At 36.7% G+C, this 24,449-nt stretch overlaps 1 protein-coding gene across 2 annotated transcripts in view; it reads left to right on the top strand.

The window, feature by feature from the left end:
• SESN1 (sestrin 1) overlaps positions 1 to 24,449 on the top strand; it is a 114,720-nt gene that overhangs the window by 81,827 nt on the left and 8,444 nt on the right. The window contains exons 1-5 of one of the 2 annotated variants that reach the window (XM_043890070.1): positions 11,073 to 11,297; positions 18,322 to 18,387; positions 19,186 to 19,386; positions 20,257 to 20,439; positions 22,521 to 22,763. In XM_043890070.1, the coding sequence (XP_043746005.1) occupies positions 11,196 to 11,297; positions 18,322 to 18,387; positions 19,186 to 19,386; positions 20,257 to 20,439; positions 22,521 to 22,763 (795 nt within the window). In that variant the 5' untranslated portion in view covers positions 11,073 to 11,195. Of the gene's footprint in view, positions 1 to 11,072; positions 11,298 to 18,321; positions 18,388 to 19,185; positions 19,387 to 20,256; positions 20,440 to 22,520; positions 22,764 to 24,449 lie in introns of those variants that run through there. The other variant, XM_043890069.1, reaches the window with a different exon arrangement.

Here is a 24,449-nt window from a genome sequence, read left to right on the forward strand (position 1 = left end):
TTGATATTTCTCCCAGCAATCTTGATTCCAGCTTGTGCTGCATCCAGCCTGGCATTTCTCATGATGTACTCTGCATATAAGTTAAGTAAGCAGAGTGACAGTATACAACCTTGATGTACCCCTTTCCCAATTTTGAACCAGTCCACTGTTCTATATCTGGTTCTAACTGTTGCTTCTTGACCTGCCTACAGGTTTCTCAGGAGGCAGGTCAGGTGGCCTGGTATTCCCATCTCTCGAATTTTCCACAGTTTGTTATGATCCACACAGTCAAAGGCTTTAGTGTAGTCAATGAAGCAGAAGTTGATGTTTTTCTGGAATTCTCTTGCTTTTCCAATGATTCAACGGATGTTGGCAATTTGATATCTGGTTCCTCTGCCCTTTCTAAATCCAGCTTGGGCCTCTGCAAGTTCTAGGTTCACGTACTGTTGAAGCCTGGCTTGGAGAATTTTGAGCATTACTTTGCTAGCATGTGAGATGAGTGCAATTGTGCAGTAGTTTGAACATTCTTTGGCATTGCCCTTCTTTGGGATCAGAATGAAAACTGACCTTTTCCAGTCCTGTGGCCACTGCTGAGTTTTCCAAATTTGCTGCCATATTTAGTGTAGCACTTTCAACAGCATCATCTTTTAGGATTTGAAATAGCTCAACTGGAATTCCATCACCTCCACTAGCTTTGTTTGTAGTGATGCTTCCTAAGGCCCACTTGACTTCACACTCAAAGATGCCTGACTCTAGGTGAGTGATCACACCATCATGGTTATCTGGGTCATTAAGATCTTTTCTATATGATTCTTCTGTGTATTCTTGCCACCTCTTCTTAATGTCTTCTGCTTCTGTTAGGTCCATACCATTTCTGTCCTTTATTGAGCCCATTTTTGCATGAAATGTTCCCTTGGTATCTCTAATTTTCTTGAAGAGATCTCTAGTCTTTCCCATTCTATTGTTTTCCTCTATTCTTTAGCAAAACCTAGAGTTAGTCTCCAAATATTTTTTAATTTCCCTCTAACTTCCTAGGGATGTATAGAATACAATGAAATATTGAGAAGTATACATATATACATTTTTGACAGCACCCTACACTATCAGCAAATCTCCCTATGTTTATTTAGTACATGGTAAGTTCAGGAGACAACTGATATGGCTAGTCAAGCTGATGTATTTAAAGTAATTATCTTTTTAGGGAACTAAAACTTGCAAATGATTTAAGCAGTACTTGAATGAAAAAACAACAACAAAAGTCATTCTTGAAGATTTTTAGGGAAAATATTAGAAACTGCTTTAGAATACTTTATAAATTTGGCAAGCCAAAAGCAGAATGAAGAAAATTCTTCACTATTGTTTCATTGTGTTTTTATGTTTCTACTTCAAGTAATCTGCTCTGACACTATATAATTTAAAAACAAAAAAAACACACATTGAAGGTTGGACTTCTTTGGTATCTGGAGTGGTTGAGGCCTTACCTGTTTGTCTGCTTTCTGACTGGCTGAAAACTGTTGCTAAGCTTGTTTCTTTGTTCTTTGGAAAAGTCAAAAGTTGAGTGTGACCTATTTGAAGTGTATCCTGTTGCTTTTGACTCTGCTTTTGCCTTCCATCTGATCCATATGCTTTTTTCTGATATTTTTTGAAGTTTAGATTTTTTCTTAACCCATCAATTTGTAAAGTTAGTGTTCTATATTTTAAGGTTTTAAGATTTTAGTTGTACCTTTATAATGCACAAATTACTATGGTTTAATTTTTTAAAATCTGGTTGAATACTTGAAAGTTGAATTTTCTGTCAGAAAGCATGTTCTCATTGTGAAGAGTAAGTACACTATTTAAAGACCTTCCTGTCACAAACACAAAAAATTAGCTTGGAGATCAATAATATCCTCATTGTTAATAAAAACAATTCCGAAGTTCATCATTGAAAAATTTACTAGGTCAGCTTTTTATGTTTTAGGTTAAATTGATCATATTGGCATGTATGTTACTGAAGGATAAGACTGACTTTATTTATGTTTCTGGAGAAGGGCTAGAAGGATTGACAGTCCTTTCAGTTATAGACCAAATCCAGGACAGCCTAAATAAAAGTTCTACTGGAAGACAAGTTCGGTTTTTCATTCAGTAAACCATAATCAAACCATTGTGGTTATAAGAGCTTTTCCTCTAAGGCTCTATTTGGCATTGATGGAATTGAGACTTTGAACTAGATTTCCCATAGCACTCCTTTAGAACCGGCATAAATCCTGGGAACATTCTCTAAACCTTAAAGCCTGACCCAAGCCTTGTATGAACAACATTGGGAGCTACAGACTAGATGGATTTTCTAAACCTACTGGGAGTTCTAGTGTATAGAACAGGAGATGTGGCATGTATATAAAAGTAATATTCACATGTCTTATTTTTTTTTTTGTCAGCATAGTCTTTAGTGAAACAATATTATCAGGATTCTGATTTATATACAATATCTAAAACTGGTGTTTTACTAATAAATGATCTCTTTAAAGTTCATATAAGTTACATTATTAAGCCAATTAGTGAGAACAATGAGGTTACCTTATGTTTTAAGCAAATTTGAAATAGAGGGGTTATGGATTATAGTTACAGTATTTCTGTATTTTCTTATATTCATAATATCAGAGAAATCTGTATTCACACAGCAAAGTACCTACATGCTGTGGCAGCCCACTCACTACTATCATTTTACTCATTGAGCAGAGACAGTCATGAATTTTTTTTTAAAAGCAAGAACACACAAACTATACCCTTCCTTGTCACTGACAAATTTGTAAGAATGTTCAAACGTATACTCACAGAGAAGATGGAAAAAGTTTTATTTACTCTAGTATCTAAATGATTATTTTGATGGTTCCCAGTGCATTTAATGTTTATATATGTTTGTAGGTTACCTTGAAGAAAAAAAAAAGCTCAAATCTAATATTTTATAATATCTTTAAAGTACTTGTAAGAAATACAATTCTGAAATCACTAGTAATGTACAAAGAAGCCTGGTATAGGAAGATGCCAGGACTGGTTAGCTTAAAGCATATAATTCTTGATAAAATCAGGAATTATATTCAGAGTAGAACTTTAAAGCTGAAGTAAAGTTTGAGAGCTCATGAAGTTCAGGAGCCCTTCATTTTAAATTTGAGGACACTAAAACTAGAAGGGATATTAAGAAATTGCCATAACTTCTGGGCAACCCTGCCCCCCCAGAGTTGGACAGTAAAGTAGATGATTCCCTATTTAATGCTCCCTGACAGAATCCCAAGCTATCTGCTAATCTGTGTGACTCACACAAGAGGTTTAAGTCTAAATAAAATAGATGTCCAATCTCAAATTAAGATATTTCTGCTTGCCCATAGATTTAAGAAACTAAATGCATATAGTTGGCATTCAGTAAATATAGATAATAAATGACTGAATACTAAGTGTTTACATAGTATTAAGATTTCTGTTAATTGGTAAAATAACAGCACTGACATCCGTACATAAATCTATGCCCAAATATATTTTTTTAATTAAAGATAGAATGAGTTCAAAAAGAATACTACCTTCTCCAACTTGTAATGTCTGAATTAAATCCTGTTTTAGTATTTCTCAATTATTTGCCAAAAATTAGGAAAATCAGATTTTCTGTCACTGCAAATGAAATGATCTTGAATTCTGTTCAAACTTACTCATGTAAAAAAATAATTTTTAAAGTTGCATTATTCTTTTTTTGAGTATTTTTAGCTAAACAGAAAGTAGTAACAAGTGAAAATTTATTTGTTGAACTATGATATCCTTTGGCCATCATAGTTCACATCCTGTGATCTATTCACATCCTTTGGACAAAGGGAAACGTGGCCCACAGAGGTGTGCTGAGGGTTTTGGAGGGCAGAAGAACAGATGAGAAAGTACAGTGAAATGCCATTATTTCTGAAACACTTAATAGCACACAAGTAGTTTATAGATGTGGCCTTGTACTTTGTGACCAAGTTAAAGATCTACAACTTAATACCCTCTTGAAAAACAGGAGATCTCAGAAGGAGGCAAAGAAAGAAGGTGATTTAAAGGATTATAGGACCTTCAACTAAAGATTATCACAAAGGAGCTGAGTAGGGGGTTCTTTGAGCTGTGTTATAAAAAACATATATTACTGAACCCTACTCACTGCTTGGTAGTACTAATCATGGTGAAGGGGCATGGATAAAGAGGTCAGGAAAGCTGTTATAAACAAAAAATAACTTGATTAAAAGATTTACAATATTGTCATTAGGATTTTGTTTCTTTGAATGAAAATTATCTCTAGTATAAATAAAAGATTCAAAATTCAGACATGATTAAACTGATGACTTACTTAAATGCATTTAGCCTAAACTCTTTAACTATGGGTAAATTCAGTTCCATAAAATCTGTGGGCTCAGGATAAGTTGAAGACACTACATTTGATTTTATTCTGTTTTGAAAAGATAATTTTTTTATATTATGCCAGACCAATATATTCCTTGGACTTAAAATTATAGGTTACATATTTAAACCAGTTATTGCCTAGTGCCCACAAACAGAAGCATTTTGAGAATTTAAAAAATATTTTCACATATGTTTTTAGGTAGAGATGAAATCTGGCCCCTCAAAAACTACTTTAAATATAACATATATGCATAGTCTGAGAAATATTTCTACTTGGACATATCATACATTAAGATACTTAATGTATGTATACTTAATGTATCTTCCGTTACTTTTTTTTTTAGGTTGGTATCTTAAGTTCGTAAGTTGAACTCCTAAGAACATATGGGGAAAAGTCCTAACTTTCTATTTCCCACTACACTCACCTTTTTCCTGAACCTTGTCCTATTTCAAGTTAAACCTATTCCTTCTTATTTACCTCAAAACAATGCTGAAAAGTGATTAGCCTCTAAAAGTTGTAATGAATGAATTCTCCCATCTAAGTTTGGTATCTCAACTGGCACTTTCTTTCCTGTTATTTCACTTTCGATAAGCCTGTGGATGTTTAAAGCCAGACTTGGGCTTTAAAATGTTCATAAATTTGTCAAACAATGGCATGAATACAGGCAGTGTCTGACTTGTAAGTACCTGCCTGACTTAACAAGTGAGCCATATGTACCATTGCCCAAACCTTTATAGCCTCTATCTGGGTAGTGCAGGAGAACAGGAACAGAAAAATCAAAGGAGCTTGGGAATACCTGGGGTTCCTGATGAGAAGAGACAATGAAAAATAGAATTTGCTTGTTAGAGCTGGAAAGGACAAGCTGATTCCCAAGCAGAGCCTGCCTGCCTGCCTGCCTAGTGACCCCAAAGCCTCCAAGAGTGTTTGTCTGGATGGCCCTAATCTTTTATAATATGAATGTTGAAATTCATTATTAAGCTTTCAGTTGAGTTAAACTTCTTTTTTAATGGAATCATCTCTGTGGAGTTCATTCATTACATTCTTATTGAAGGTCTACTGTGTGCTGGGCACTAAGACATTGGAAATATAGCAATGAACAAGACAAATATTCTGATTTTACATTCTATTGAGACAGACTAAATAAATTAGCATGGGATGCCAGTCCCTCATACAATAATATGTATGTATGAGTTAGTTTAAGAAACCTATTCTTTTTCTAATACCGATCAGTTATTCTAAGAAAAACAGTGGTAATGTGAAGAGCAGGTAGAAGGTAGGGTAGACTCGGGTGAGTTATGCAGTAGGGAAGTTTGGGGTAGCCTGAAGTCACCATAGGTCTGGGAAGATGCTGAGGGATGATAGGGATAGAGAAATAGAGGAAAGCAGCTCTCAAAGACCAAGACCACTGATTCCATGATTGCTTTTCACTTTTCTTTTTTTTAAAACCAGATCTCACCCTGAGATAAATCTCACAAAAGGGATACATTTTTCTTTCTTCCTGCCTTCTTCTCTTGCTATCAGAATCAATAACTTAGGCTAATACACAATTATTCTAATTTTTAAAATATTCATTAAAAGCAGCAGCCTAGCTTCTGCTGCTTTGGATTCAGACAGACCTAGGTTCTAAACTCAGTCTACGTTTGACTACTTTTACAACTTTGGATGAATTATCAATATTTTATGTTTCTGTTTTACAGATTTTTAAAATAGAAATAACTGTATCTGCCTTACATGTGTAAAATCCTTAGTGTCTGATATTTTGGTCTTATTATCATTAGTCTGGAAAGCCTGACCATGACTTAGCATGCTTATTCTTTGAGGAAAGGGATTTTCTAATTTAAAACTACTGACACTATTTGGAGTATTACTTGTTTACAAATATGAGTGCTGGTCTGTTTCTAAAACCTTATATAAAAATTTAAAACTATGCATTTCTAAAAGAAGAAACCCCTAAGGAGAAAAGAGAGCAAAAATTTGTCAACATTCTTGCTTCTTTATAAGTAATATAATTCTAAAAATTAAATTGAAGAAGTGAAAAAAGTAGAGGACAAATAAGAGAAAGGATCTCAATGTACCCAAAACATGATGTTGAAAGGAAAAAAGTGCTTAGCAGGCAAGCTATATATAAGAAACAGGAAGATATCAACTAAAGGAGGAAAATCTAGACAAAATTAGTAAGCAGAAGTAATATTACAAACCATAATTCATTCCAAATAAAAAATGTTTTAAATGATAATAGGGCATTTTTTCAAGAAGCTTAAACTACATAAATCTAACAAATCCCACTCCCGTTCTTAAAGGAGTTGTTTGGTTTAATGGCTGAAATCATTGTTATGTGTGTCCAATCAATTATTAAATATTTCTATTCTGAAGAATAGATATACATATCTACAGTACTTTAGTTAATAAAAAAAATTCAAGGTTTAATATGTGGCCAATGAAAGTATAATTATACCTTTTGCCCTGACTAGTATTCTATTAAAATATATCTATTCTTTTTCATGAATTGACTATATTTTTAAAAGTCTAATGGGTTTAGGGAGGCCACTTGGGTCAAGAGAGCATACAATTTGAGATTTATCTCCTGAATTTCAACAACAAGAGTATAGGCATCATTTCCTTTCTTAAGTGCATGGTGGGTGCGTGCTCTGTCGTGTCCAATTCTTTGTGATCCCATGGACTATAACCTGCCATATTCCTCTGTCCTTGGGATTTCCCAGGCAAGAATACTGGAATGGGTTGCCATTTCCTACTCCAGGGGATCTTCTCCACCCAGGGATCGAACCCACGACTTCTGTGTCTCTTGGATTGGCAGGTGGATTCTTTACCACTATATCACCTGCGTAGCCCCAAGAGAGACAAATCCACCTTCATCCCTGCACTTTGCTTCATTTCCATTGTTCTTCAGAACACCATCTTGCCTTTGCTATAGTTGCCTCAACAATCTTTATAACACATCTTTCTCTCTCTAGTTTTGCCTGAACCTTAGCTGAAATGCAAATTTGATGTCATTACACTCTTTAAAACTTTTAGTAACTCCATAGTACTCTTAAGAATGAAGTTTATTGTCCTTAATGAATTTAAACAAGGTCCCTCCTTACTGTTTGACCTAAACTCCATCCATTACTCTCCATACTCTCTGCTCCAGACACCAGTGAGTGAGTGAGTGAGTGAGTGAGTGAGTGAGTGAGTGAGTGAAAGTCGCTCAGTTGTGTCCAGTCTTTGTGACCCCATGGACTTTACAGTCCATGGAATTCTCTAGGTCAGAATACTGGAATGGGTAGCTGTTCCCTTCTCCAGGGGATCTTCCCAACCCAGGGATCAAACCCAGGTCTCCCTCAATCCACTGGTAAAGAACCCAGTGGATTCTTCACCAGCAGAGCCACCAGAGAAGCCCTCCAGACACCAGTTGTTGTTATTGTGTTAGTCACTCAGTTGTGTCTGACTCTTTGTGACCCCATGGATTGAAGCCCACCAGGCTCCTCTGTTCATGGGATTCTCCAGGCAAGACTACTAGAGTGGGTTGCCATTCCCTTCTCCACCAGACACCAGTGAAATTCCTTTATTCAGCTTCCCTCTCCCATGCCTCTGGGCCTTTGCACAATGCTAGTTTCATTGCTTAGAACTCTGTCTTTACTCTCCCAAACACTCCACCAATTTTCTTTTCAAGACCTCTCTATTAATCCTCTAAACCCTAGCTCAGATATCACTTACTTCAGGAAGCTCATCTTGAACCACCACTCCAAGTCTGGACTCTAATGCTTCATGGTTCTCTGCTCAGATCAAGTCATTTGACATCACTCTTGATTTTTACATGGGCGTACCATCTTGTTCTGGGGCAATTAGCATTGAGATCATTACTGCTAATGTCAAGTGCAAAAACCTCACTTTGATACAGTTGAGTTGGGTAGGTTAACCCCCAATATTTATGTATGTGTGTGCTCAGTCCCTCCAGTCGTGTCCAACTCTTTGTGACCCCATGGACCATAGCCTGCCAGGCTCCTCTGTCCATAGGATTTTCCTGGCAAGAATACTGGAGTGGGTTGCCATACCCTCTTCCAGGGGATCTTCCAGATCCAGGGATCAAACCCGCTTCTCCTGGTCTCCTGCATTGCCAGGTGGATTCTTTACCACTGAGCCACAAGGGGAGCCCATTTATGTATGTATGTATGTAATTTTGGCCATGTCTCATAGCTTGCAGGAGCTTAGTTCCCCAGCCAGAGATTGAACACACATTCTCAGCAGTGAAAGCATATAGTCATAACCACTTAACCACCAGGGAGCACCCAGAACATTTTTAGACAAAGGAGAAATTCAGAATTACTATTACTTCTTGGATTAGATGTAAGGATTCTTCACTGAAGAAATAAAATGTTGAAATGAAATGTTTAAATAGCAGACTTTGTAAATAGCTGCTAGCCTATAATGATAGCCTGTGGTAAATATCAAAAGCATAGTCCTTTCCAATTACTAATTGGTGTTCAGGAGGTTTATTACATGCTTAGCACTGGGAGTTCATTAAGAGAAGCACCTTCATTCAGGGTATCTGGCCTACTCAAGTAATGAAATCTTTGGAAAATATAAACTTTTTATTAAATGATTTGTCAAAAATCTCAGAAATGAGATCTGCATAATATTTGCAGGTCAGTACAGTTGTTGGAACTCCTGGTTAATAGATTTATTTGGAGGCAACCTTTTTATGTTATAGAAGAGAGTGACTAATTCAGTTACTGCTCTATCAAAAAGCAAAAATTAGTACTATCTAATGACTTGAAGGGCCTTGGTAGGACTGAATTAGGATATATTAAAATTATTTTTCTTTTTATGTAAGGCAGCATCAAAATAAATTGAAATTTTCTTTAAAAAAAAAATCCTAATGGGAGCTTCCTATTCAATTTCAACATATATATCTTCAAAATTTATGAAGTATCAGATATGAACATATATGTATACATATATACATATGAATATATACACATGTACACATACAGTTTGCAGTTCTAATTTGCATTTAAATGTTTTAAACCATTTTTGCTTTAGCTAGATGCATGCTTTTCCCTTGCCTCATTAAAAATTAGTAAGGCAAATATTCTCCATTTTGCAAATAATATAATTTTAATATCATAGCCAAGGTTATGCCCTACTAGACAACTAACCCTCACTGCTGTTTTCTTTCCAGAAAATAAAATCACAGTTCAACTCTTCTAGAACCAGTCATCATTTTTCACATACTTCCTTCATTAAGTAGCTTTATCGCTCACGACCCCTACATCAAGTCATTTATGTTTCCAAGTTACTCATGTATAATCAGTTTATCTTGGAGGGTATGTCATATTGCTGCAAATTGGATGATTTTCTGTGTTTATTTTTGCCTGTTTGTGGCTGAGTGGGCTTTAGATTATACTGTTTTGTGGCTCTGCTCAGAGAAAGAGCACTTGGAAGCCTCTGTAGCCTTTTATTCTATGTTAATACTAACCTCCAATTGCTTTTCTTGACCAGGTATTTGGGTGCTTCAGCAATTTATAAAAAGTATATGAGAACATATAATCTTATTTATCTGGAGAAGATAAATAAAAAGTAACCATTTTAACCTTCTGCTTTTAAAATGTGACAGTTTAAGAGCTTAAAAAGTAACTCAGTCTTCTCTGAGACATTGTAACCTCTCCTCTAAGACTGAAACTTATACTCATCTATGAGCCCTAGTTCTGTGTCTGTCAGTATTCATTGACTTAAACTCCACTTGTTTCTGATAGAATGTTCCAACTTTTTTTTTTTTTTAACCTGAGCATGTAAGGTTGAAAATACAGGGCAAACATGGAAAAAGAGATCTAATTTAGGAGTTGATATATTTTTTAAAAGAAGTTAATGGAGCCCTGTAAGCAACTAGTTTTGACAGAAGACTTGAGAGATTTGTGTTCCAGATCCAACAATGTCAGTTGTATGCCTTTATGATCTGTTTTTTCAAGTTCCTCATCGGGTTTCAGAGAGAGAGATTCTTTCTTTAGACCCAGGGCACTTATGAGGAAACATTGGATATTTTAATGCTTTCGAATATACTTGGGAAGAAGAAAATTTAAAGATCTGCTACCAAGGCTTATTATCTGGGTAGGAGAGTTGATACTTAAAGTTTCTACATAGTTTACCAAAAATAATTTTTAACTGAATGTAGGTCATGGTCTCCTGCTTGTTTCTGCATTTTATGGCCCAATCAGCTTTGTTTGGGCATTTTTGGAAAGAAAGAAGGGAAATTTCAAGACTTCATAAAATGTGAAGTAAATTTGATTTCCTCCTAGAGGTGTCGGAGTCAGCCTAGAGGTTGGTTGCCCTTTGGCAGGTAATTGGACCTGAACGGGTGGATGGAGGGCAGGCTCTCGACTGCTGATGCTGGGTCAGGGGTACACATTTGCCTTTCACTGAAGCCCGACGGTTCAGGCTGCACCTTCCAGCCACATCCCGGCAGACCAAGCCCACTAGGGACCAGAGGATTGAGCTCCTTGGGGGAAGTACAGTTGGTCCCTAGAGGTTGTTTTTCGCCCGGCGGCATTGACTGCCCCGCCAGCGTCCGCCCCTCCGCGCCGAGGAGGCGGGGCGCCGCGGCGCTGAGGGCCCCATTGGCGGTCGCGGCCGCCGACTCAGCTGAGTGACGGCGAGGGCGGGGCCGCGTGGCTTGTTTGTTTGCGCCGCCCCGTCCCGCCCCGCGCCGCCTCGGCCGTCAGCGCTGACTGAGGCTGCAGCTCAGATCTAGGCTGGCCGCCAGCCCAGCGCTCTCCTCTGTGCTGTTGCGGTTCCTCTGCGCGTCCGCCACTGTCCCCGCGCCGACATGCGCCTGGCTACAGCCGCGAACGAGGCGTATACGGCGTCTCTGGCCGTTTCGGAGCTGCTGGGCTGCAAGCAGTGTGATGGGAGCCACGGCCAGGACGAGGTACCCGGGCGAGGGACCGGGCGAGAGGGCGGGTACCCAGCCGACTGTCTGGGCTGCACGGAGTCGCGTCGCTTCTCTGCCCTCGCACCCTAACAGCTTCGGAGAACGCTCCCCAGGGAGGGCGCCTCTGGAGCAACCGCCTGGCCGGAGCCCTGCCCGGCGGGGCGTGGCGGGCTGGCCCGCGCTCCTCAGGTGAAGGGGCGGCCAGTGGTGGGTTGGGGGGACGTTTGCCACTGTGAGTCGTCCCCGGGCAGAAAGTGCCACGGCTGGACGAGAAAGCTGTCTGAATCATTTAAATGGAAGTCTCCAAAACGTAAATAACGTTGTCTTCTGTACAAGTCTCCACAAGTCAGAAACTGAACAAATTCTAGTCCCGAGGTCGAACAGCCTGTGGATTTTTCCCCCCTCGACGTCTTGTCAAAACAGATTATTTGGTGACCCTCACTCTTTGCCTTTTACTTTAAAAAAGAAGAAAAAAAAGTGCATCTTGGTCAGTTTTGTCTAGAATAACTATGTTCTGCCAGCTCTATGACGTTATGCACAGCGCTTACTTTTGTTTATTAACGTTTCTTTTGTGTCTGCATTGGCCTTCGGAAAGAGCTATTTAATTGTGACATTTTGTATTTTTCCTAAGTGGTTACAAATAGGGCACCAATTGAATATCCTGCGACATGCAGGATCTAGTTCCCTGATCAGGGATTGAACCTAGGGCCCCTGCATTGAGAGATGGGAGCCTTAGCCACTGGACCACCAGGGAAGTCCCACAGGGCACCAATTGAAAGTTACTAGTACAACTTTAACTCAAATTTTAGCCTTTGATTCAAATGGTAGCCAGGGCGAAAGAGAAATAGTAATTAAAATTGAATTGAAATCAGAATGTTTTAAGTATTGACTTAGTTCAAGAAATGTAAATACGAGGTAATTTCTCTGCACTATTCCCCACTAAAATGACTGTTAGTATTTATATGTTTTTTGTAAATGGAGTCTACACTATGAGTATACCACATATATTCATATAAACTTAAATGAAGACACTTTCTCCTGAAGGTTGTAGAACACCAAACACTTCTGTATTTTAACATTCATGTTTACATAGCATGCTCCTTGTTTCCAGATAATACAGCAAAGTAAAAAGAGTCTCATGACTGTTGCTTTGAAACTTTACTATAGAGAGAGAACTGTTCAAAAGTATTGAAATAACATTTACAATTTCTGTTTCCAGGCCATAACAGATCTTTTGTCATTTTGAGAAGTGAGCCTCTTGATTGTGCTTGAATCTGTTCTTTCTAGTGGTATTTGTGTGTAGAATCCTGGTTCTTGCCCAGATCTAGAATCTCTAAATATAGCCATGAAACTGGAAGATAAAGAGATACATTTTATCTTACACACTGATTAGAGAGCCTATGGGATTGTGTTCAGGAGACCAGGAAGTTTTGTGTAGTTGTATTTCATTTTTAAAACATCCAACATATGGGAAGATAAATTAGGAAGTAGTGCTTTATAAGAAAACTTATTCACTTTACAAAAGAATTAATAACAGAACTCTTTCAAATAGCAAATTTCCACAGTGCCTTTAAGTTAAAACACCTTTCAGAAATGGAACTCCTGACTAAAGTGTAGGGCACACATAAGAGCCTAAGTCAGCCTTATAAATCCAGTACTTCGAAATCAGTTGAGTTTTTATTTTTCTAGGATGTAGTTCATAGAATACCAGACACTGGAAAAAGAGATACCTGAACTTTAAATATTTCTAAATTCCGTATAAGAGTTAGTGACAAATTTAGAAGAAGCACTAGTACATTTTGTTATAATAGGGAGATTTCTTTATAAGGCTTTTGAATTTCTTCATTTCTATTTAAAAATTTCAAATGTCAGAAGGCTAGCATCCAGCTATAGGCAATGATTCCCCTAAACAAGGGAGAGTGGGATGGGAAGTCTTATTTTTTTACACAGTATATTTTTGCCATGTTGAAATGTGTTTCAGAAAGAACTGCTTTTGTAATGTTTTACAAATCAAAGTTAGCATCATTGTTGCTATTATCAGTATTAAGACATCTAGATAGTTTTAAAATGTGCCAAGTGCAGTGAGAAAAAATAAAATGATTCAAGAGATCTGATTGTTTTTACTTTTCAACTAGTTTTGCAAATGGATAGATGTGTAAGCCAATAAATGCTCTCATTTTGCGTTTTTGGCAAATTGTCCATTCCTTTGCTTAAAGATATTTATATAGATTCATAAATGTATCTCTGACAAATTTGAAAAATCTGATTAGAACAATACATTCAGTACATAAACAGATTTACACAGTGAATATATCACATACATCAGTCATTCTTTGGTACTGTCAACATTTGCCGAGAATTTTCATGTTGTGAAAATGAGAATGTTAGTATCATACACTGGAGAGGAAACAGATACCACGTCAGAGATTTGCAGAAATGTTGTGATGGCAGAAGCGGTTGCTATCTCTTTCAAAGACGCTGATTAGGAGGACTGTTGAGAGGAGAGGACTGTTAGTTCCCATGTTAGATTTCCCAGCCACACCTTCACCAAGAGTCAGTGAGGTTTTGTGCTGTGATTAGCACATACATCTGCTTCACAACAAGATCATTAGCTGTTGGCAACTTCGGCCTCCTTGAATCTAAATTGGCCAAAATTTGTTCTAAATCTGTAATTCAGTGTCTTAGATACATATGAAGGCACAATTGAAGTAACCTTTAGGAAGTTACAAAAGGCACTTAGTTTGGCTTTCCATAAGCCAACTATTGAAGACCCATAGTGCCTTAAAAAAAAATAATAATAACACCTGCTAGAAAACAGGGTAGCACTATTTTGTCATGTGACTAGGAAAAGAAGTGTTTCAAAAGGGAGTTTTCCAGAAATCTGAAACTTTTAACCCTTTAGAAGTTGAGAATACTATTGTATAATAACAGTGGTATCTAAAAGGACCTTTAAGTATCAAAAACTCTTAAAGAAACTCTTGAGAGTAATTAAAGACACTAACTCTAGAAACAGACTTCATGGATGTTTTCAAGATAATTGTCACCTGTTTACTTTTTCCAGAGGTTAGAGAACAGTTTGTGTGCAACGGGAAGCTCGATGGAATCAATTATCTGCTTTCTGATAGAATCTGAATTGGGATAAATTGAGATACAGCTCAGAGCTCATAAAATTCTGTTTTACTTAGAACTAGCCTTAAGTAAAACAATGAAATTAGAGTATTGAATATCTAAGACTCCTTTCCATTCCTTTCGTTCAGTTTTTCTTTTCTGTCCCCTGCTTACCTGTTAGACTGGTACCTCATCAAAGAATGAATGTGATCTTAACACTGAGAGGTTATTAGCATGAAAAGTGAAAGTCGCTCAGTCAAGTTCAGCTCAGTCATGTCCTACTCTTTGTGACCCTGTGGACTGTAGTCCATGGAATTCTCCAGGCCAGAATACTAGAGTGGGTAGCCTTCCCCTTCTCCAGGAGATCTTCCCCACCCAGGGATCGGACTCGGGTCTCCCGCATTGCAGGTGGATGCTTTACCAGCTGAGCCACAAGGGAAGCCTGGTTATTAGCATACCAGGTGTATAATACATTCCTAAGAATGTTTACTTTTTCTTAACGTCCTGTTTTAAAACAATTTTTCATTCTTAAAAAAATTTTTTTCTAAAGAAACTGGGAAGGAAAGATTTGACCTGTGAAGGCAAAGAAGAGGGGAAACAGTGGTACCAGTATAGCTACTAAATTTGGCTATAGGGATAGACTTTCAAAGAGAATTATATAGGACTACTGGTAAAGACACTTGGCATACCTATAGGAAAATATTCCATTTCTGAAACATTGATAAGCACTTGCTTAGAATTATAAAGCTAGTGTTGTAATATTAATAGTTTGATATATAAACTATCTATTTGGTATAGAAATAAAACCAAAATAATACACCTTAACCTCTTTGTTTCAAAGCCTGTGTACTAACAATCTGGTCTTATTTTAAAAAATACACACATACACACAATCCACATGCTGCTAATGTATGTATAAGATAAAGTCCTAGAAATGGAATTTCTAATTTTTTTCCTTTCCTCACAAATAGTAATATATACACTTTGCCTTTTTTCCCCCTACATAATATACCCCAGAGATCTTTTAAAGCCAACTTGTATACAGCTGCTTCATTCTTTGTAAGGACCTCATGCTGTTCTGGAGAAGGCAATGGCAACCCACTCCAGTACTCTCGCCTGGAGAATCCCATGGAAGGAGGAGCCTGGTAGGCTGCAATCCGTGGGGTCGCTGAGAGTTGGACACAACTAAGCGACTTCACTTTCACTTTTCACTTTCATGCATTGGAGAAGGAAATGGCAACCCACTCCAGTGTTCTTGCCTGGAGAATCCCAGGGACGGGGGAGCCTGGTGGGCTGCCGTCCATCGGGTCGCACAGAGTTGGACATGACTGAAGCGACTTAGCAGCAGCAGCAGCAGCATGCTGTTCTAGTCTATGGTCATAGTAAGCTTTATTGAAACAGTCCTCTATTGATGAGCACTTAGGTGGTTTTATATCTTATACAATTGTAAACAGGGTGACAGTATACTTTTACATATGACATTTCAAAAATGTGAGCATAGGTTAATGTCTAGGATGGAATTGTCAATTAGGGTATATAACTTAAATTTTGATCAGTATTTCAGATTGCCCTCCTGGAAGTTGCAGTAATTTGTACTTCTTATATATTTCTTGATCTTTTTTCCTTACATTTTAAAACACTCCCATCAGAGATGTATAAGTATTGAATAGCTATTTCTCCACCCCCTCTCCAACATAGTCTATCATCAAACTTTTTGATCTTAAGCAGTCTTTTAGGTGAAAAATTGTATCTCAATGTAGTTAAACAGCAGTTGTTTTGTGAAGATTGATCATTTTTTCAGATGTTTATGTATCCTTTTCTTTGAACTGTTTATGTCCTTTGTTCATTTTTTCTATCAGGTTCTTGGGTTTTCTTAGTGATTTGTTATTATGTATTTTTTAAAAAGCCCTTGTCTGTGTGAGTTACAAACATATTTCCAAGTTTTCTGTTTGTTTAACTTTATATATGTTTATTTTTCCCATATGAAAGTATATTTGGCATCAAACTTATCAGTCTTACATTTTTTGACTTCTGGGTTTTGTTGCATTTTTAGATCTAACTCCACAAGTATTTTCTTCTAATATTGTAATTTTTTTTTACTTACATATGATTTATTGTGTATGTAAAATACATACACAATATGTACTTAAAGTATGATTTAAGGCTCCAGTTTCACTTTTTTCTGAGTGGGTCCCCAGTTGTATCAAAATCATTTGTTGAATAATCCATTTCTCTTTCTTTGAAATGACATCTTTTTGTATACTAAAGTTTCAGGAATAGTGTCTTATGTATAAAATGAATAATAAACCCCTGAAAAGTGGGGTGTGTTGCTAAAATGCATTTTGTTTAAATAAGATAGTAAAGAAATTAAAAAGGGTAAATATTAATTTTAGCCTTGAAATCTTGCCCATAATATTTTCTTTGAAATGTATGTAATTAGATCAGAAATTCAGCAGTTAGAAAAGCCAACAGAGTCATCATTTTATATAAATAGCTGCATTTCTGTATTGAAGGAATGTGGGGTTGTTTCCTTGCATTTATTATAGGATATTAAATTGAGACACATACATAGCTGGACCAGTAAATTTAGTGCCTCCTCAGTGAAGGATACGGTTAAGAGACATTACTATCTTCAGTATAAGTAAGTGTGTAATTATCAGAGTAAAAAATCACTGACCTCTAATACAAAATTACTTGAAACCTATATAAAATTTTAGATTTAGTTTGCAAATAGAGCCTACTTCAAATCTGAATCTTGAGTTCTACTGATTAAGATTCTCTTCGATTTTTTCCTGCCTGCCTAAATCAATTCTGCTCAAAAGGTTTCCATTCACTTGGACCAAATTTCTTGAATTGCTGCCATATGTTCTTCTCTGTCTGCATCACTGCGCCGCCCACCGCTCCCCCCCCAACCTCCCACACCTTTTTTTCTCCTTTAAAAGAAAAGCATCTGGTTTATATCATGAAGGACTTTTGGAAGCAGTAAAGAGAGGATGGAAATAGTATTTGTATGTAATTATATAAGCAAGGGTTAATATTTAGTTGTTAAAGAAGGTGGGTTTGTTTGCCTAGAGACAAGACAGATAGGACATGAACTCAAAAAAAAAGTGGGGGGGGGGCAAATTATATTTTGGTTTTGTTTCTCTAAGCATATTGCATTGAGGGAAAAGCTGGTATGGTAATAGTCAGTTTTTGTTAACCATAGTACATTGTCACACAAAATACAGAATTCTAGGTTCCCTATGTCAAAGGGTAGAAAACCGTTTCTTAATTAGTTGAGCTCAAAAATATAAGTGAAGTCAATGAGATCCTATAAATTAAAATTTTAAGGAAAACTCACAAAATTAATTTTTCTAAAATTGTTTTACTCAACCACAGAGAAACCATGTCCTGCAGCACTTTCTCTTTTGTGGGTTTAAATAACTTTTATTTTTCATAATATTTCTGTTCTTGTGAAGTATTATTGTAGATGTAATAATAATTATACTTCTTTCAGTTTAAGCTATCTAGGTGGAGATTATGACTTTTTCATTTCCTGACAAGATGCACAGGGATTGATATTTTGGTTGCTTGGGTTTTGGCTGTATAAACACATTGGTCTTATTTTGTATCTCTTGACAGTCCACAGGGTTGGCTGCTATGTGCTGAACTTTCTGTCCTAGACTTTCTGCCAAGTACTTTATGCAAAACTCTGGTTTTAGTGAAACAGGTTTTATTGTTTTTAGTTAGATTCTTATTATAAACTGTTGTCAGCTATGTGATGCAAAAAGAGGACCATATATATGGTCATGAAAACAAACCACGAAAACAAGCCAGGCTCTGTTCAACTGGTTGTTTTTTTCTCCCATTCCTGTGGCCTCAGTTCATGTTGTTTACTGCTAGCGGCCTGAGATGGTGTAATTTTCTTTTCTAGGAACTTGGAATTAGAATTCCTCGACCACTAGGACAGGGACCAAGCAGATTCATCCCAGAAAAGGAGGTATGTTGTTTGTAAAAGTACATAGTGAACTGTATGCTTTTAAGGAGAAGCTTTCATGACCCACATCTTGGCATCTGAACAATTGTTGGTCAACAATATGCTTTACACAGAGTTGATCATTGTTAATCATCATGCTTTGGCAGTGAATCTGTAGGATTAGAAAGCTATTATAGTCACTTTGATTTCTAGTATTTCATGACACTTTTCTAACACCCATAATTAATCAAGCAAAGGCAAGACTTGTTTTTGACCAATGATATGCCACCTGCTTATATTTAGATGTTGTTTAAGTGTGCCCATACGCTGAGTTACTTGGTCTTGGCCAACTCCACAGGCTGGTATCAATGCTAGCTTAGATCTTTAATTCTAAAATGTGTAAATGTTTCTATGCTTTGTTTTCACAAGGATTGTTTACTGTTAGTTAATTTTGGTTCTCTAAATTGTGGGAGTGTAGGTGTTGTTAAAAGGAAAGGCATTAGTGTCTGCAAGCTCTGCAAATTTGGTAATCTAAATCTGCTTCTTTATCTGGATTCTGGCCAAGCCTACAAGCAGCCTATCTAGATGACCATTGTTGTTTCTCCCCTGCTACATGATATATGACTGTTTATTCTCCTATCTTGCAACCAGTTGAGTTAAATTTGTAGAATTATAACATCCTTTTCTTAAGCCAAATTTAATTGGCTTCTAAATGACACACACAATGCAGTGTGCATGCATGCTTTATTTCTCCCCCTTCCATGTTTTCTTTAACACCGATTTACAATTTCTGTAACCATGGTTTTCCTCTCTTTCATACAGATTCTCCAAGTGGGGAGTGAAGACGCACAGATGCATACTTTATTTGCAGATTCTTTTGCTGCTTTGGGTCGTTTGGATAATATTACCTTAGTGATGGTTTTTCACCCACAGTATTTAGAAAGTTTCTTAAAAACTCAACACTATCTACTGCAAATGGATGGGCCATTACCCCTACATTATCGGCACTACATTGGAATAATGGTTTGTAAATAATCTCCTTTCTCCCTGCTTTATTAATATTTTTAAGATATGGTTAATGCTTCAAACACAGGAATAAATACTTATATTCCAGCTTCTAACTGGATTCCTGTTAAGTAGTATCTGTTTTTCCTCTTTCTAAATAATAGGAAAACTAATATGTATTTACACTTTGTTGAGTCCATGGAATTCTCCAGGCCAGAATACTGGCGCGAGTAGCCTTTCCCTTCTCCAGGGGATCTTCCCAACCCAGGGATTGAACCCAGGTCTCCCCCATCGTGGGCGGATTCTTTACCAGCTGAGCCACCAGGAAAACCTAAGAATACTGGAGTAGGTAGCCTTTTCCTTCTTCATCAGATCTTCCCAACCCAGGAATCAAACTGGGGTCTCCTGCATTTGCAGGCAGATTCTTTACCAGCTGAGCTACCAGGGAAGCCCTTATTGAGAACCATTTCCTACTAAATAAGAAAATAAAGTAAAAACAAGATTATTTCACTGCTATATAAATAGTTCAGGTTAACGTAAGTGGTTTTTACTCATGTTCAATTTATAAATAAGATTCCATTGTTTTATGGTTGGCATCTTAGTTGAAATTTCTTCTTAGCAGGTTCTGACAATAAGTATAGAATTTTTCTAAAATTCAAATGCTTTTATCAGATATTTTTTGTTCATGGGATATTTTTGAGGTGTTTTCTATAGCATATGTGAATTTTTGAATGTTTATATGAAAACTTCATTTCTGTAGTGTATGGAAAATTTGAGAACATACTAATCAAAAAAATAACTGTTCTGCACATTGTAAAGAAAAAAAGACTTGTAGTTGTTCAAGATTTTAATATGTATAGTTAGAATCATCTTTTGTTTTCTCTTAAGGCTGCAGCAAGACATCAGTGCTCCTACTTAGTGAATCTCCATGTGAATGATTTTCTTCATGTTGGTGGAGACCCTAAGTGGCTTAATGGTTTAGAGAATGCTCCTCAAAAACTACAGAATTTAGGAGAACTTAACAAAGTGTTAGCCCATAGACCTTGGCTTATTACCAAAGAACATATTGAGGTAAGCAGAGAATATATTTAGGGTGTCTTTTTTATTTTAATTAATAGACTATTTTTTAAAGCAGTTTTAGGTTTACAGAAAAATGGCCCAGGGAGTTCCCATATTCTACCCACTTCAACCCTCCACCCCACCCCCGCCCCCCCCCACCGACACACACATTGTTTTCTTTATTACTAACTTCTAGTATTAGCATAGTACACTTGCTTCAATTGATGAATTAATAATGTCTGTAATTTATTTTGGGGTTCACTGTGTTGTACAGTTCTATGGGTTTTGACAAATGTATAATGTCATGTTATCCATCATTATGGTGTCATACAGAATAGTTTCACTTCCCTAAAAATCTCCTATGCTCCCCCTATTCATCTCTCTCCCTTCCTCCTGAAACTACTACTCCTTTTATTGTCTTTATAGTTTTGCCTTTTCCAGAATGTCATATAGTTGGAGTCATACAGTATATAACCTTTACACACTAGCTTCTTTTATTTGTCAGTATGCATTTAAGGTTCCTCCATGACTTGATGGCTCATTTCTTTTTATTGCTGAAAAATACCCCAATGTGTGGATGTACTACAGTTTGCCCATTCACCTATTGAAGGACATCTTGGTTACTCCCAGTTTTTGGCAATTATGAATAAAACTTCTGTAAACATTCACATGCAGGTTTTTTGATGGACATTAGTTTTCAACTCAGTTGGGTAAATAACTGGGATTGCTGGATTGTATGGTAAGCTTGTGTTTAGTTTTGTAAGAAACTGTGAAACTGTCTTCTGAGGTGGCTGTACCAGTTTGTGTTCCCACCAGCAATGGATGAACATTGCTGTTGCTTCACATACTTGTCAGCATTTGCTGTTGTCAGTGTTCGGATTTTAGCCATTCTGATAGATGTAAAGTGGCATCTTGTATATCTTTGCAAAATACCATCTTAAACTAGTTTCTTCCGGTTCTATTGAAAGTGTTAAACACTCAAAAAAAAAAAAAAAGAAAGTGTTAAACGCTCATTCATGTCCGACTCTTTGTGACCCCCATGGACTAGAGCCTGCCAGGTCCTTTGTCCATGAAATTCTCCAGGCAAGAAAACTATAGAGTGGGTAGCCATTCCCTTCTCCCAGGGATCTTCCCGACTCAGGGATCGAACCCAGGTCTCCTCTATTCCAGGCAGATTCTTTACTGTCTGATAATAAAGATAATAGAATAAAAGTAGATTGATTTTCTCTAAAAGAATCTGCCATGCAGTAGAAATTTTTAAAAATTTCTTTTTTTTTAATAATTTATTGGCCATGCCATGAGGCTTATGGGATCCTACTTCCCCAACCAAGGATCAGACCTGTGCCCCCTGCAGTGGAAGTGCAGAGTCCTAACCACTGAAGTGCCAGGGAATTCCCTAGAGTATTTTAGATACTTTTATATAATTGAAGCATCTTATTTTCAAGGAGATATAAGATTTGAATATGATTAATGCAATGTCTGTTATATTGTCTAGTAATATAAAATTATACAATACTATAAAATAGATAATGAAGCAGAATGGAAACAGATTTGTAAGACTTTCAAGAATTGTATACTTTACCTCGAGCATAATTTTTAAAATAAATATAATTTGACAATTTAGACATATTCAGAGTCAAGTTGTTCAAACCACTATCTTAAAAATTCCTTGAGGAAGCCTGATATTAAAGAAAAACAGGCATATTTTCCACAGTAGCTTCTACTTTAAACTCAAATTTATTACATTTGGTTTGAAACTTCACACTAACAACATAGTTAATGCATTCATAATCCACTGTCTGAAACACAGCAACTGCCTTAAACAAAATGTATTCTACTGCATTTTTAAATCAAGATTTCAGATAAAATAATAATGAATTAGTCATTATCAGATTATGTTAAGCTCAATTTTTTAAAATATATTCATAAAAATTAGCAAATTCTGAGTTCTACATGCCTCAAATTGTCATTTTATCCTAAGTTTTATACAGTAACTAATCCTGTTTTCAGTAGATTAAATACCAAGATGAACTATATTCTTTCACCAACACCATACCCCAGTATAAAAATATATTCTCATTTTTTTCCCCAAGGGACTTTTAAAAGCTGAAGAGCATAGCTGGTCCCTTGCAGAACTGGTACATGCAGTAGTTCTACTCACACACTATCATTCTCTTGCCTCGTTCACATTTGGCTGTGGAATCAGTCCAGAAATTCATTGTGATGGTGGCCACACATTCAGACCTCCTTCTGTTAGTAACTACTGCATCTGTGACATTACAAACGGCAATCACAGCGTGGATGAGATGCAGGTCAACTCAGCAGGAAATGTTTCGGTAAGTATCTATTTGTTACAGGGTTGTTGTAAAACTAATCACAGTAATTGCTGTTGTATTATTTTTTGGCTTTTAGGAAAATTTACCCTGTTAAGTCCAAAAAGGTATTAGGCCCCCTGATCTATTCATTCAGCAAGTATTTGACTGCCTCCAAATGCTAAGCACTATATATAGTGTCTTATGCTAAGGGACATATACAAAATTATATGACTTATACATAATTATAAGACCCTCCAGGAGACTACATTTGAATAACTTCAGGACTGGAAGCCACCAGGATGTGCCAGGGCCAGCTAGTGTTGAATGGCTACTGAATGTGAGATGAGGGAAGACTGAAGAGAGGGGAACTTGATGATACAAACTGCCTGCTGCTGATCACATCCCATTCTTCCCTTTTTCACAAAAGAAACAGGCTGTCATCTCAATTGTTTATCTTTTAGAAGAGTTAATCAGCTTTGATCTGGAATTTCTCCTTTTAAAATACTTCTTCACGTTTTAACTTCTCACAAATATATATAGAACTGAATGTAAATTTATTAAAATGCTTTTACCTCTATTCCTTCTCTTCTCTGGCATTTATTTTTTCTCAGCTTTGTTATTCCTTGGAAACAGATCACAATGAGTTGAATTTTCTGTAAGCAAGTTTTAACTCCTATATATGATGTGTCAAAATCCCCTCTGCATTCTTTAGCTGTAGTGAAAGAGCAAGGGTGTATATTTCCAAGCAGAAACAACGCTACAGCCTTCTTAATGCTTCGCACAGATTTTCTCAGTTTTATTATTCCTTGAAGACAGATTTGGACAGGTTGAATTTATGTTTGACTTTAACAACTACTTGACTGTTAACATATTATTTGACTGTTGGCAAGTTATCTACCCTCCCTGACCCCCCATTCTTTCATTTATAAATAAAGGTCAAACACAAGGTTATTGCAAAGTTTAAGTGAAATGTCTCTAGAGAGGTAAAAGGCCTAGTACAGTGCTTAGGATTTGTCAGGTACTAAATAAGAGGTAGCATTTACATACGGTGAGATTGGCACAGGAAGGAAAATCATTTTCCCAAGGTTGGTTGCTGTGCTGTGCTGTGCTGATAAGGCCCAAGACCATCAGTTTCACCCTCTTTTGAGCTATCTGGATTCATGTGAGAGGTCCACATGTGGCCACTGATTATTTATCAAAGTTTAAAGGTTATAAGATGGACTAAGGGTGAGTACATCCGTTGCTAGGATGCTAAGAATTGGATTCTTTCCCCACCTTTGATTTAGTACGAGGCTAAAGAAGTACTGTTCCTAGTTATCCCTCAATTAAATGAAATAAGAGTGAAATAATATAATTTTTTAAAAAACTTCTCTAGTAGATAAGCTCCCTATTCTCAGGTGTTACGTATTTTTAGTAATGATTTTTTTAAGGTATGTACATTGTTTTTTAGACATAATACTATTGCACACATTAAAGACTACTGTATAGTATAAATATAACTTTTTATATGCCTTGGAAAACCAAAAAAATTCTTGACTTGCTTTGTTGTGATACTCGCTTTATTCTAATGGTTTGGAACTGAACCCACAATATAGCTGAGATATGCCTGTCTATTGACAATATGCCCAGTGTACAAAGTTGATGTAAAACCACTTTATATTTTGTATACCTTATTTGTTTTACTGAGCAAGTAAAAGTGTAACTCAG

The sequence above is a fragment of the Cervus elaphus genome, chromosome 28 (assembly GCF_910594005.1).
Source record: "Cervus elaphus chromosome 28, mCerEla1.1, whole genome shotgun sequence".
In the NCBI taxonomy this organism is placed as follows: Eukaryota; Metazoa; Chordata; class Mammalia; order Artiodactyla; family Cervidae; genus Cervus; species Cervus elaphus.